A 14,423-nucleotide genomic window follows, 5' to 3' on the forward strand; every position below is an offset into this window, starting at 1 on the left:
GCGCATACTTTGAATAAAATATTTGTTATCATTCTCTTGAAATAAATGTGTTTTTTTCTTGAAAAAATACCGGTTTCATATGTATACACCTGGTATATCATAAATTATATCGTGAAATAGTCAAGAAATTTACAGTGACTTTTAAGAAAACAGCCAAAATTAGATCTTGTTTTAAATTTTTGAAACCTTAACGTCAATTAGACTGGGTAAAACATATTTTAGCGGAATTATCTCTATACATGTATGAATCAAATTGCTTCGGACTATTTTTATTGATAGCTTAAATTAAAAAAAAATTGTTGTTAAACTTTGAAGAAGTTCTTCGTTTTTTGAGATTTGTAGCTATATATCTACGATGCAGACACAACAGGATTTTTTAAATGAAATTTTAGGGCAATGTTTTTGACACCCAATAGAAAGTTTTGATTGCTAATAGTACTTCGCGCAAAAAACTGTTTTTATTGTATGCTTCTATTTATATGAATATAGATAATACAGTGTATGTTGGATTTTCTGTCAGCCAAAAAACTCGATTAAAATTGTACTAAATAAGACTTAAGAGAATTAAATAAGGAATACAAGTATTAATAAGATCTATAAAAGAATTCATTCAGCACCATGGAGAATATAAAAAGGACCTATAGTTCGACTCGGGAATTTCCGATAAAAAATATATACCAATTTTAAATGCAAATGACGGAAATAATCGACAGTTCCTCAAATTTGTTTATCTTTCTAGAAATACAATTAATTTTCATTAAGAGTACCTTTGTGATAGGACGCGTACTTTTTGTTTTATTCGTGAAAAATAACATTGAAAATGAAAAAATAAATTTTTTTTTTTGAAAAACGACGAAAGTTACGAAAAAATAAACAAAAAACCTTTGAAGAAATTTCAACTTTGTTAATTATGCAGGAAAAAATCTGAAAATTTATTGAGGGGTCTTTCAGAATCTGACCCGAAAATTTCGAAAAAACTACCCCTTCCGTTCCGACCGTACAAATACCACTAAAATAACATATTTACGAAAATTCGCTATTTTACGTATTTTTCTGAAAATGAAAAAAAAAATTAAATAAAAAATATAAAAAGGAATATAAAATAACAAAAAAACAAACAAAAAAAAGGTTCTTTATATACGCCTACCTGCTCGCTGTAAGACCTAGAAACATTTTTATTGAAGAAATGACTAAAGACGTTCCATACGCAAGCACATACAAAAATTTCGAAAATGTTTATTAAAAACTCTTTAAAATAAAATTCTACGTAAATCAAATTCTACAGATTTTCAAAATGTCAACCTAACTCAACTTTTATTTATTTTTAGAACTAAATTTACCTGCAATTTTTTGGTATTGAAAATAATATTTTGAAAAACTGCCGATTTTCACCCCTTTGGGATATTTTATGGGGTGGTAATGAAATTTTACTTTAGATAAAAAAAGAAAATATGTTTTCTATTATTTGTGATATGTTTTGCCCATTTTTACCTGTTTTCAAAAGCTGAAAAACTTTTTTTCAGAACAATCCGTAAAACAGCGATTTTTTGCAAATATGTTATTTTAGGGATGGTCGTGCAAACCCTTATTTTTGACATTTTGAGCTAGAGTTTTTGTCAATTCAGCTATTGTCAAGGCCTCTTTTGCATCGAAGTGCGATTAAAAAAGAAAAATTACCTTAAAAAATCAATTTCTTTTTTTAAATTGAAATATAGGGTGGAAAGGGGTGGGTTTTTTGAAATTTTCAGATCAGATTCTAAAAGAGGACACTTAAAATACTTGCCATTAAATTTTCAGATTTTGTTCAGCATAATTAACGAAGTTGTCCGTGCTTAAAGTTGACGGACGAAAACGGACAAATTGGATCAATAAGGGTTAGGTAGACAATTCAGAATATGAAGACGCATATAAATATTCTCGTAAATATTGTCAAGCGCCTGTCGTCATTGTTGTTGTTTTCATTGTCTGTATACCATATAACTTTCGAAAGATTAATGGGATTGGATTTTGCTTTAGCACACAGTTTAAGGAACAAGATGAAGGATTGACTTCGTTACCCAGCCATTTTTCATAAAAATTTAAAAGTTAGAGCATTTCCAAAAATTTTGAGACAACCTTTTTTAAGTTTTGAAAATTTTGTCGACAGCTATTAATAGCAGACAAAATACAAACAATTTATATTTATGGCTTTTTCTGATAAAATAAAAATTACCAAAGTTATAGCATTGTCAAAATCCAAAAAAATCAAGCTCAAATGAAAATTGGAAGCTAGAAAACTTTTTAAATGTTGTTAAAGAAAATCGAAAATTCAAATTTTGATCGCAAGAAACTAATGAAAAAACAGCAACTCCATTTTTTGGTCAAAAAAAGCAGGATACTAAAAGTGAGAGATTGACCAAAGTTGTGCACCAGAATTAAAAAATTATGATAACAAAGCAATAATAATAAGTATGTTTTAATTTCTATGCATATTATGAATTGTAATGATATAGATTTATTGAAATCATACATGTTTCGGCGTAGCTAAGAATAAAGTTTAATGGAAAATAAGAAACAAATATTAAATTAATGGTGATAAGTACAATCTGTACTTTATTTTGCAATGTCTGAATAAGCAATCTTACGCAGAGATAAATAAACAATTTATTATATTTAATATTAAAGTGTTGAAAATAATTGGGTTCACTGAACGTCCTGGTTTTCCAGGACATGTCCTGGTTTTTATCACATATGTCCTGGTGTCCTGGTTTTCGTTTGAATAATATGAAAGTGTCCATATTATTTTCGATAAATCTTATGATTTTGAACGCCAATTGCGAATTGAAGGCCACCTGCTAGATCATTTTTTCTTTTACAGAATCCCCATTGAACAAAGAGCTTTAACAAAAGAGAGTTCACAAACACAAAATTATAGTTGTCAATCCGTTGATCTTTAATTTTGAAAGGTCTGCACGAATTTTAGAAAAATATAAAGACCGAGCGTATAGCGTGAGGTGAATATATAATCGATTACGAAGCGCGAGATAAATGCATCATCGAGGGCGAGGCGCTATGAGAATGCGCCCGCGCAGTGGGCAAATCTTTTATATAAATAAAGAGAAAAAATAAGATATTTTTCAATTATTGTCTTTTTTTATCTTTCTATAAATACCTTAATTAATCCCATTATTGATAATATGAGTACTAATGGAAAAATCGAACCCTTGGACACTCGTACGCAACTATTGCTGATCACTTATAAAAAAAGTTTAAGAATCCTTAAAGAATTGTAGGCAGTAAATGATTTTCAATAGTAAATTTCCGATTTAGCCCACTGTGCGCTATTTCACTCAAAGAAGTTTTATTTGAATCAAGAAACTTCTAGATTAATTATATGGCTAAAGAACTGTTTTTTTGATTCAAACATTTTTCTGAATGTATTAAACTCGTGCACGCTTGAAAACAGTTGTAATAATTTAACCTTGAATAATTTAAAGGTGCTAAATGCAACAGATGTGACGAACGTGGCGGAAAGTTTTCTGGACACTACCGACCTTTCAAAAAGACCTTGGTACATGAAAGGTGGAAAGAGAAAACCACAACTGGCTATGATATCTCGACATACTGGAAGAAGATTAGCTCGTCTTTGGCCCGAAGAAGATCCCAATGATGATAGGCTTTTAAATCAGGTAAAGTAGAGTAAAAGAAGGATTCTTTCATAAAAATTGAGTTAAATAGTTCATTATTGCTTAAGTTTTGGAAAACACCGTTATACGTAAAGATTGTGTTTCAAGAAACGCCGTACCTATATTTGTTATAAGTTGCAAAATGCAATGTCATTATTCAAAGTCTGCTTCTGTATAATTACTAATAACTTTAAAAAAATAATAAAATTCTATTATTGTGAAACTATGATGTTTAAATTTAAAAATTTGTAGTTAATAATTTCCAGTTTTTTCGGTTATTAACATATTCTGAATTCATGCAAATTTAAGAAATAAAAATGAAGTAATTCCACTAGAATTTCATATTAATTGTTATTCATGAAATTTAATAGTTTTAAAATTCTCATCTATATTCACGGTGAAAAGAGTTCGACTTCCAATTTAATGAAATTTATAAAAATAGCAGCATCGTAGCTAATTTGAAGAACAGTTTAAAAAACATAACAGAACTATTAAAATTAATAATAATATTATACAGTCCTTATCACAAAATATTCGAAATTGACAACTTTTAAAATTAAATTTGTTAATATTCAAGAATGATTTGCAAATTTATATTTCTAAAATTCAAGAATTAAAAATTCTGCAATTTTCATGGTTTACATTTAAAATTTCATCAATTTGGAAAATAAAAAACTATTGACTTCTGATTTTTAAAATCGTCACAAATTAAGCATTTTCATTTTTAAATATTTTAAAATTCAAGAGTTTTAAATCAAAATTCGTCAAAATTAAAGAATTTTTTGCTATACGTCTTTAAAATTTAATTATTCTAAAAAATGTTCCAAATTACATGCTTTGGAATATAAAAGTTGAAAAATAAATAATTTGCAATTACAAGTTTTTGAAATTCAATCATTGCCAATTAAAACTCTTCTAAATTGGAAATCTTTGGAAACTAAAGGCATTTATACTGAAAATTGTTAATATTAAAGACTGAATTGTAAATATTTTCATAGCTGTGGAACTTTAAATTTTAGATGTTTGAAATTAAAGATTTCACATTTTTTACATGACAATTGTCATTAATTTGGAATGTTTAGAATATAAAGTTCTTGACATTTGATCTTCAAAATCATCATAATTTAAAAACTGTCTTTCATGCGTCTTTGAAAATTTAAAGTTTTCAGTTGCAAATCTTCAAAATTGAAGAGTTTTAAATACATTCCGTTTATACTTTGGATTCTTTGAAATTTCGTATATTCTTGGAAATCTTTGCAATTGCTTTGAAATCTTTCAAAGTCTCTGGAGAATCTTCGAAATCCCAATAAAATATGAATATTCTCTGTGAAATTTTATTACGTAATTTTTTCAAATTCTTGCAAATTTTTTGAATTATTAGAAATCTGTGAAACCTCTCATAATTCTTTCAAACCATTTAAAACAGCTTAAAACTTTTGTACACCCTTAAAATCTTCTAAAATCCCTTGAGTTCTTATAACATCTCTGAAAGGTTTATAAAATCTGGTAAAATGCCGTGAAAATGTGTACTTTTTTAAAATACTTTTTACACAAAAATATTTAAAATTCTTAAAACAAGGGGAAGCGGAGGTCTAAAATTGAGAAAAATCATCTTCACGTAATTAATAAACGTTAATTTAAAACAATTTAAAAGTTTATGCCAAATTTTGAAATAAGCAAAAATATTGAGTATTTATGGCGCATTCATAATTTTCCAATTTGCTGGAAAAGAGGCTATTTGTACCGAAATTTTGGTACCTATAGCTGACATTTTTTTTTTAACGTGTAGACACTTCCAATATTTATACCAATTGCTTGGAAACTACATCACCTGCTAAAGTTCTTATTACAACAGTAATTTTCTTATTCCTTTTACCATATTAGAAGATATTTTTAATCATAGCGGATAAATTTTCAAATCTCTGTTTTCTACAATATTTTAATATATTTTTATGTTTTCAGCTGATGTTCGTACCTCCGGACTACCACAAAATGAATCTTGAAATACACTTAAAGAAAGTTTTTGTTCCCAGAGAGATGAGTGAGGCCAAAGTTGGTCAAGATATTTTTATAGAAGAGGGTTGCCCCGTTAGTTCATGCACAATAATTCGTGATAATCCCTCTAAGGCTGACTTACGTTTATTCAAAGCCTCGGTGGATCCAAGGAATAAAAGACCTGTCAATCAGGTACTTATATCCCCGTAAAATTAAACCATTACATGTTGAATAAATCGAGCCCCCAAATAATTAATTTCAAAGTCTTAATAATTCTTTTCATTCTATGACTCAACACAGAGAAAAATGGATGTTTAAATGTAGATGTTCAAAGGGTTAGATTGTAGCCTCTAACATGCAAATAATGATGCCAAACGTTTACTATCTTTTTGAGATGTTAGGCGTAAAAATATTTGCATGTTAAACTGAAACACACTCAGATGCTAAAACTGCCCGAGCACATGCGCATCGCGCATTAAAATTTATCGACTATATTTTGGAACACTTCTAAAGAATCAAGACTAGATAATCATAAATAAAATTGGATAATAACCTTTTTTCTGTCTAAAGAAGGGAACAATGATCTTAAGTTTCAGGTTTATTGACACATTTGTCAGAATGTTTATCCATTTAAAATAAAATTTGAATTTAAGTAACTTAAAATAAATAGAATTTTAAAACATTCCAGATCATTGGTTCTCCGAGCACTTACTCCCGTTTTTATTTTTAATTAAAAATATTGAACATAACCTCAACTTGAGTGAATGTATCTCCTGCTCGACATTTCATACCCTTATATGTTTTTCGTTTGTGTACGAACATTAACGTTTGATTTTAAACTCAAAAAAATGATTTAAACATTAATTCCTTACAGGACCGTATATGATTGTACTCCTAAAATATTTACAGCCGTTATTTGACATAATCATGCATGTAATATCTCTGTTATTTCAGTTGAAGATTTTGTATGTTATAGAGTAACATATCACTTTTTAACATCTACAGATGCTAACTTTCAACATCTAGATTGTTGTACTGTAGCTAAACATAAAATATGTCAACCCTGAATATCTAGATGTTACGTTTGAACATTCATTTTTCTTCGTGTAGGAAGGAATTTAAGAAAAGTTATAAAATTACCATAATAAATTAGCAAGATGCTGTAAGAAATCACCTTCAAAATGAAACCAAGAATTAAATTTTTTTTTTACTTTCTTAGTTGTTTACATTCTAAAAAAACATTAAAATTGGATCTTTGTGTCCTCTGAAAGTCCTGGGCCCATAACCTGTCGAAATTTTTCTAAAATATAATTTTTTTCTTTAGTTTAAACTTTGTACAGTTCTCTCTTGAGCGAAGTGCTTTCTGCACTGAATAACCCATAAAGTTTAACAAGTAATTGCCTGAGATTTAGTAGAATTAGTACATGTAATATCAAGTCGCTTTACTTGTTTATGATAGAGTGAAGAGAAAAACATCAATGATCTCGCATTTTACAATAATTAGCCCATTTAACGTTAGAGCTCTAAGAAAATTTTGGTAGCAGATAATAGAATTTTGCGGTAATTTATGGAAAGTAACCATATATAATATTTTAAGTCCCTATTGATTACCAAAAAATTTCTGAAATTTATTAAAATTTTTTAATTAAATTTTAATTAATTCATCTTTAGTTCATATAAATTACATGTAATATTACCATAAATTCCCAAAAAATTCCCGATAATTTATCTAATTGTTTAAAATTGAATTTTAGGTAATTTACTGTAAGTTATTCAAGAGTTTTAAATCAAAATTTGTCAAAATTAAAGAATTTTTTGCTATACGTCTTTAAAATTTAACTATTCTAAAAAATGTTCCAAATGAATTACCCGTGATATTAGCATTAGTTACCAAAAAGTTCCCGTAAAATTATAAAAATGATAAAAATTGAATTTCAGGCAATTTATGGTCAGTTATCATATTTACTTGTACAATGATCAGAAATGACCGAAAATTTCAATGAACTTCTGGAAATTTACAGACATTTTTAAACTAGATTTTGGGAAATTTATAGCAAGTTATCTTAAATTACCCTTAAAATTACTCTAAATCATGCTTCCTTTATTTGAAGTCTAATATCAACTGAAATCCTGACTGCATTTCGAGAAATGTCTGAAATCATCCAATTGTTATACAAAATATCGTATGCGCCAAGGGGGAGGGGGACTTTTTCGACTCGTGTATGTTTTTAGTACTCGTCTTTGGCACGCACTATGCACGCGCCTAAAACTCCTACTAAAAACATATATTCGTCGAAAAGTTCTCCTTCTCCCCCTAGGTAAATAATATACTATTTTAGAATTATTATCGTGTTAAAGGTTAACTTCAGGGTCAGATAAGGCTGCCAAATTGCCAATAGGTTTCCTAACTTACTTTTTATTATTAATGAAAGTTTGTTTCTTCACTCGACTGTAACGCTCGCATGTCCGTGGTCCGGTTTAAAGGTGTTCGATATGAACCAATTATTTTTGATCAAAGGCATTTGTTTTGAAATATTTTAATTGCAAAAATTGTTCTTGAATTTTTATTTGAAGCCTTTTTCATTAATAAACAGAACTGAGCAGTTTCTTTTTACGGTATACTTCTGGAAAGGTACAGTGTTTGACATGTTGCTGTTTGAAAGTAACGAGTTAACGTTACGGTTACTGCCTTAAGACTTATAACCCGTTACCATTACCGTTACTGTTTTTAAGTAACGCGTTACCTATTTCAGATAGAAGATTTAAAAAAATATATTTTATCCAGAATATTCAATATTTGATAAATCAAGTTGGAATTCAACATTCCTCTTCACAATTAGCCAAAGAATATAAATAAAATATTATTCTTCCAATATCACCTTTATAAGCCGAACACTATCTTTTATTGGATCCCAAAAAAACCCCATAAATGAAAGAATTCGTTTTGGGAGATGTCGATGCTAATTATAATTTTTTGCGGTCTGTTTAATTGAAATTGTTTCTGTTACATAAAAAACGATTTCATACTGATAATGAGATGCCTATATAAATTGTTTAAACAAATTATTATTGTCTTTAGAAATGTTATGATAAAATGGAGTTAGAAAGTCCCGGCTTCTTCACAAATTTTTCATTTTTTTTTAAATTTTCAATTAGAGGAAGCTGATAGTTTATCAATGTTAATAAGAGTGATTGTTTTAATAATTTCTTATTCTAAATAATGTTATTCTTTTTGCTTAATGGTAGAATTTTGCGGCTCTTGTAGAATTTTTAAAACTGTCTATTTTTTATTAGAAGCGGCTTAACAATTAATTAGATTTAACGAAAGTAATTGCTTAAACAAATTATTGTTGTTCATAACTATCTTAATCTATAATAATGCCTGATAGTTGCATTTTTTCGATAATTTTTACATTTCTGAGCTTTTTTCAATTAGTGATGTGATAATTAATGAAATTTAACAAAAAAAGTGTTAGAACAATTGAATATTGTCTATAATAATCTTATGTTAGATAAGTTCTAGAAAGTTATGTTTTTTCTAAAATCTTTAACTTTGCTTCGCCGTCTTAGTTACCAAAAAAAAAGCATAAATAAACGTTAGAGACAACTATATTTCAAATTATTTTTTTTTGCAAATATATTTTTCTACGGTAAAACATATATTAGAAACGTGTTTCGAATCGCCTGCGTGTATCATATTGAATACAACTTTCTTTCGAATAAGTTACTGAGAGACTTCGGTGAGGTGTCAGAGAGTCAGCAATTGTCTAATTGCTAATTGTGAATACAAATATTGAGTTTCAATTTGATCCAGTTGGAAAAGGTGTTTGTTGAGAGTAGTAAGAGGAGACGTGACCCACTTCTCTTTTATCCTTCAGCGTATGTTTCAACTCATTTCTCATCGCTTCTCAAGGTCCACTCTGTAAAATGATTTGTTATTTCATCAAATTTGATAGATATATTTTTTAAACACAAATATAATTTTAACTTTTCAAGGATGATCAGATAAAAAGCTTTATGGTGTTGGTCACGTGTCCATCCGTTTATCCAAGCCTTTATCCGTCGTACTCTTTTTCAAAGAATGAAAGTATGGGGAAATGAGGAGAGAAAAAAAGGGAAATTGAAAGCGTGAAAGTGAGAGGAAATAAAGGTTGGGGAAGTAGAGGAAACAAGGAGAGTAGTGAGAATGAGAGAAGGGAAGTTGTGAACATCAGGGAGAGGAAGTAGGCGAAGTAAGTGTGAGTGAGTATTAGTTAGTGTAAGTGAGGGATAGTAGGGGAAATTATAAGAAATTAGGAGGATTAGTTTAGGGGAAATAAGGAGTGGGGATGGAAAATAGTGGAAGAAAATTGTTTAATAGTGTTGTGTAGAGAGGACGAAAAAGTTTTGGAGGGGAAGTAGGTGAAGTTAGCGATAGCAAGGGGAAGTTAGGAAAATGTTTATAAATTAGGATAAGTATTGAAAAAGTGAAGACTGTGGAAGAAAATTAGAATTAAGACGGAGGGTAAAGTGCGGGTTTTTGAAGTAGGAAAAATGAGGTTTTGGGGGTGAGAGGAAATATGAAGAGTCGGGAAAGTGAAGGAAATAATGATGTGACAGTGAGAGGAAATGAAGGGATGCTCAAGTCGAAAAATGCGGAAGAGTAATGAAAATTAAGGGAGGGAAGTACAGTAAACTGAGGGTTGGGGGAAGTAAGTGAGAGAAGAAGAGTGTTCGCTAGGGAAGCAAGGAAAGGGGGAAGTAGTAGAAGAAATATCTAAAGGTGTTTTTGGTTTATCAATCGGATTTTCAATTTGTTATATTTAATTTGAGAAATTTCGAATTATGAAATAATTTTTAATTATAATTAATATTTACTTGTCTTTAGGTATGGGTGATCTATATTTTGGAATCTCCCTATCATTCGGCGAGTCTCGAAAATGTGGTAGTGAATTGGACTGCAACATATCGCCGAGATAGTGACATAGTAGCGCCATACAACAGATGGCTCAATTTCGATCCTAGAGTTACTCAGATCCAACAGACTATTAATTATGCTGCGAATAAGACGAGAAAGGTAAGAAACCTATCTCTGAGTCGATCTAACAAAGAACTTTGTCCCGAAAAAAATTCTAAGGTTGTTTTGGAAAACTAGCAGTGTCGTTGATCATAGAGCAAAGTAGATTTCGCTTGTCCTACTTCGACCTTTAAAGTTCCGGTTGAATCAATTAATAAATATAATAGGACGAGTTTATATATTTTGTTTTTCAAAAGTTTTTTCCTGATGTAGGGTGTTTAATTTATCCTTAACACAGAAAACTCAAACTAACAAACGCGCTGTGGATTTCTTTGGGAGTAAGACGCTGATCCCCTAGTCTCAAATACTCTACAGCAGACTTAGGAAGAATTTCAGAGTGCAAGCAACGGGTAATCTCTCTCTTCAGACGAGTCGATAAAGAAAAATTGGTGATCAGAGTAAGGTTCCAGTGTGCCTGACAAACCGAAATGTATAGCCCCTTGAATTCGTTATAATTTTCTTGGGGAGGGTAAGTGGGGGAAGCTTCGTCATGACAATGAAAAGCGCTGGCTAGTAGGCTTCACTTTGCAAAAATTATTCGGGGGCATTCTACCAAAGAATCTGCTAAGTTGAAGCTCTAGGAGCCATTTCTGGAATTGGTTTTTCATTTGTGTGCGTAGGTGACCACAAGAGAGAGTTTCAATTTCTTGCGTGCGCACTAATCGAATCACAAGAATATCAGCGCAAGGTTTTAGTTGAGAAATAGTAAATTTGATCAGTTCAGTTAACTCCATCCGGAAAAAGAATGACAGGCGACGGGAGACTTTCGTAATCTTTGACGAATTGCATCTAGAAGAAGTGACCTGTAAACTTTGGCGCCCAAAACCACATTGATGGGTTCGTGGACTATGAACTGTGGACCTGCCAAAGAAATCTGCGAGATATGATGCCAATTTTCATGGAAAATTTTGTTTGATGAAATAATTACACCAAGAATAAAAAGACAAAGCGTATTCACCCTGACAGGTCACAATGATGGCCGAGATTAAAAATGACGGGGCCACGCGTCTACCATCAATCTAGATTGGTTTAGGTTCAACTGTGTCCATGGAAATATTTATGGCCTGTTGTGATAAATCAAGTTGGCAAACTAATTTGACGGAATGAAGAACTAGTCTAAGAGCCAAGGTCGAAAAGGGATATTGTATGAACTTAATTTCCACTCCAGTTTCTTACAGAGACTTGTGAAGTAGCAAGAAAAACTTGTCAGAAGGCAGAAAAAAATCAAAAATTTAGATTACAAATCCAAAAAGACTATCTCAGTTGTTAAAGTGTCCGAGTCTTCAGTCGAAGGCGTTTTAGGAGTTATATTATCATGAACCGTGCTATGCTGCAGTTTATAGAATATACAAGACCGAGTCTTCTTCAAAATGACCGATATAGTGGTTTAGTTTATAAATTGCACAAGATAGATTGAATTCGCTGCGATAGGAACACTGTGATTTGATCCATGGTAGTCGAAATGATATGTGCCCATGAATTTTCATAAACTTAGTTATGTTTGCAGTCCTGCAACTAATCTTAATGACTTATGCTTATTAGACTCCAATTAGGGTCGAAGCAAAATTAGATAACAAAACAACAAGACAAAAACCATAAAGTCTGTCATTTTAAATAAGTCAGTCATGCTTGAGAGCATGCCTCACGATGCTTGCAATGTTGAAAACGATCCACAACTAATATGTCTGTCATGCCTGAGAGCATGTCTCGAGGCGTTTACAATTTTGCGAACAATCACAGTCAGTAGGAGCGTTTGTCATTCTTTAAAATCATCTTTCTTTGCTTACCGACAAATCCAAATGGAAGGACCAAAATGTTGCCGAAATAATCGTGGACTGCCGTGTGGCCGCGAAGGAATCACGTCCGGTTGAAGTCGATCAAACAAGGTAACAGATTAGCTTCTAAAAGTCTTATCGAATTAGTACATTATAGGTGTCCTCGAGTCGATCCAATAAAGGACTTTGTAGTTAAAAACTATTTTGGTTGTTTTGTAAAATTGGCAAAGATGTAGTATCTGGAAACTACGATTAGGATCGTTCACCAATGATCGATCCCCACGCAATTGGAATTTATTCGTCATCCAACTTGTCACTTCACACAATACCAGAAGACGATAGAGTAGAAAAAATCATTTAGGAAAAACCGAAAGAGAAAGAAAATACCAATTCCAAATCAATAATATAAAAATAGTAAATGGTCTCTAAATTGGTTCAAATTCCAGCGGAGCGAAAGGAGATCTTTTCCCAGAAAAATTTAATTTAAAATATGTGAAATTCATAGCTCCATCTAGTAGTAGTAACTTTTTTTTCAAGTAACTAAAAGTCTAAAGTTTTTTCCCATGAAATTGGTTGTGGCGATCCATAATATTTAATTCAAAGATTATTGGAGGGAGAGATTAATTCTCTGTAACATGTCGCACAATTTTATCTTTTTATTATTTTAATACCTAAGGTTTGATTACTTGGTGACCTTGAAAATGGCCAATTTTTATGTTTTTTTTCCTTAATCTGAAAAGCAAGAGACTCCCATGAAATCGAGTCTCTTATGATCCGAAAATAAAATATAAACAGTAAAAGAAACTTGCAAGGAATCGGGTTCCGTGTGATCTGTAAAGTTAATTAAATAATTGAGAGAGACTCCCATGAGATCGGGTCCCTGCTGCAATGCTGTAAATGAAAAGTGGAACCATTAAGGCATCAGGTCCCATCTGCTCTCTCTCCTGCGTTTCGGTTTTGATCCTCCGAACTTCTCCGTTGTCCTTGCTGGTTTTATAACAACAGAACGTAGCCTATTTTCAATTGCCCCAAGGCCTACTTCTTACTGATGAAGTTGATCACCGGAAGGCAGCAGGAGCACCGGGGTTTCAAGCGGAACATTTTCGATGATGCGCATTCCATCTCTTTCCGGAGTGACTCTGAGAGGGGAGGCGCAGATACTAAGAATCTCCTCCTCAGCTTCGGAAGTATTAGGAGTTTTTTCGGATTCTAGAACTCTGAGAGGTGACGAATTGTAGCCGGGAAATAGAGATATTCCGCCAGATTGTCGAAGGAATCGATAGCTATGCGCTCGGACTGAGAGGATACGGTGGAGATTCACTCCGGTAACGTGAGGCTGCGCATTTTTGAGCCGTATCAAAAGAATAGTCTGCATCACCGCGCACACTCTGGAGATTTGAGATCGACACACGGAGATTGCGTCGAGATTTGAAATCCTTGCAAAAAGGCGGGAATGTTCACGTGAATCCACGGGGGTGTTAGGGCTCTTATAGTCAAAGCGTTACGTCTTGTCGCGTTTATACGCTACCGTAGACTAGGCCATTTGCGGGGTACCCGAGTGCACTTTGTCTCTGACATGAATCACCTTTTACACCGATCAACCACTGCTAATCGCACCCTTGAATACTTCGTCACAAAGGGGACACTTGACGGTGGTATAACAGAGAGAAATCATGGAGCCGGGGAAAGGGGAATTAACGCTTAAAGAAGGGATGTAATTATGGCAACCAGCTACGTTGCAGGGAACCGAGAAAACCTGCAATGGCAACACGTGCGTAGAGTCGTCCAGGAAGCGGGCGTCATAGACCGGAAACGTTGTGGCCAGAATCAAGTTCGTACCACTTGTCGACGTACAATCGTTCAGCGGTACGTTGTTGAACTCTATACGCGAGAGGCGAGCACTGGGGCACGCAGACTCGGGGAACAGGGGGG

General features: G+C 32.1%; 1 protein-coding gene across 1 annotated transcript in view; it reads left to right on the plus strand.

The window, feature by feature from the left end:
• LOC117178426 (glycoprotein 3-alpha-L-fucosyltransferase A-like) overlaps positions 1 to 14,423 on the plus strand; it is a 26,596-nt gene that overhangs the window by 2,832 nt on the left and 9,341 nt on the right. Inside the window, exons 2-4 of the mRNA XM_033369853.1 lie at positions 3,477 to 3,668; positions 5,628 to 5,852; positions 10,528 to 10,716. Coding sequence (XP_033225744.1) covers positions 3,477 to 3,668; positions 5,628 to 5,852; positions 10,528 to 10,716 — 606 coding nt within the window. The remainder of the gene's footprint in view (positions 1 to 3,476; positions 3,669 to 5,627; positions 5,853 to 10,527; positions 10,717 to 14,423) is intronic.

This window comes from Belonocnema kinseyi, chromosome 8, assembly GCF_010883055.1.
Source record: "Belonocnema kinseyi isolate 2016_QV_RU_SX_M_011 chromosome 8, B_treatae_v1, whole genome shotgun sequence".
NCBI classification, from domain to species: Eukaryota; Metazoa; Arthropoda; class Insecta; order Hymenoptera; family Cynipidae; genus Belonocnema; species Belonocnema kinseyi.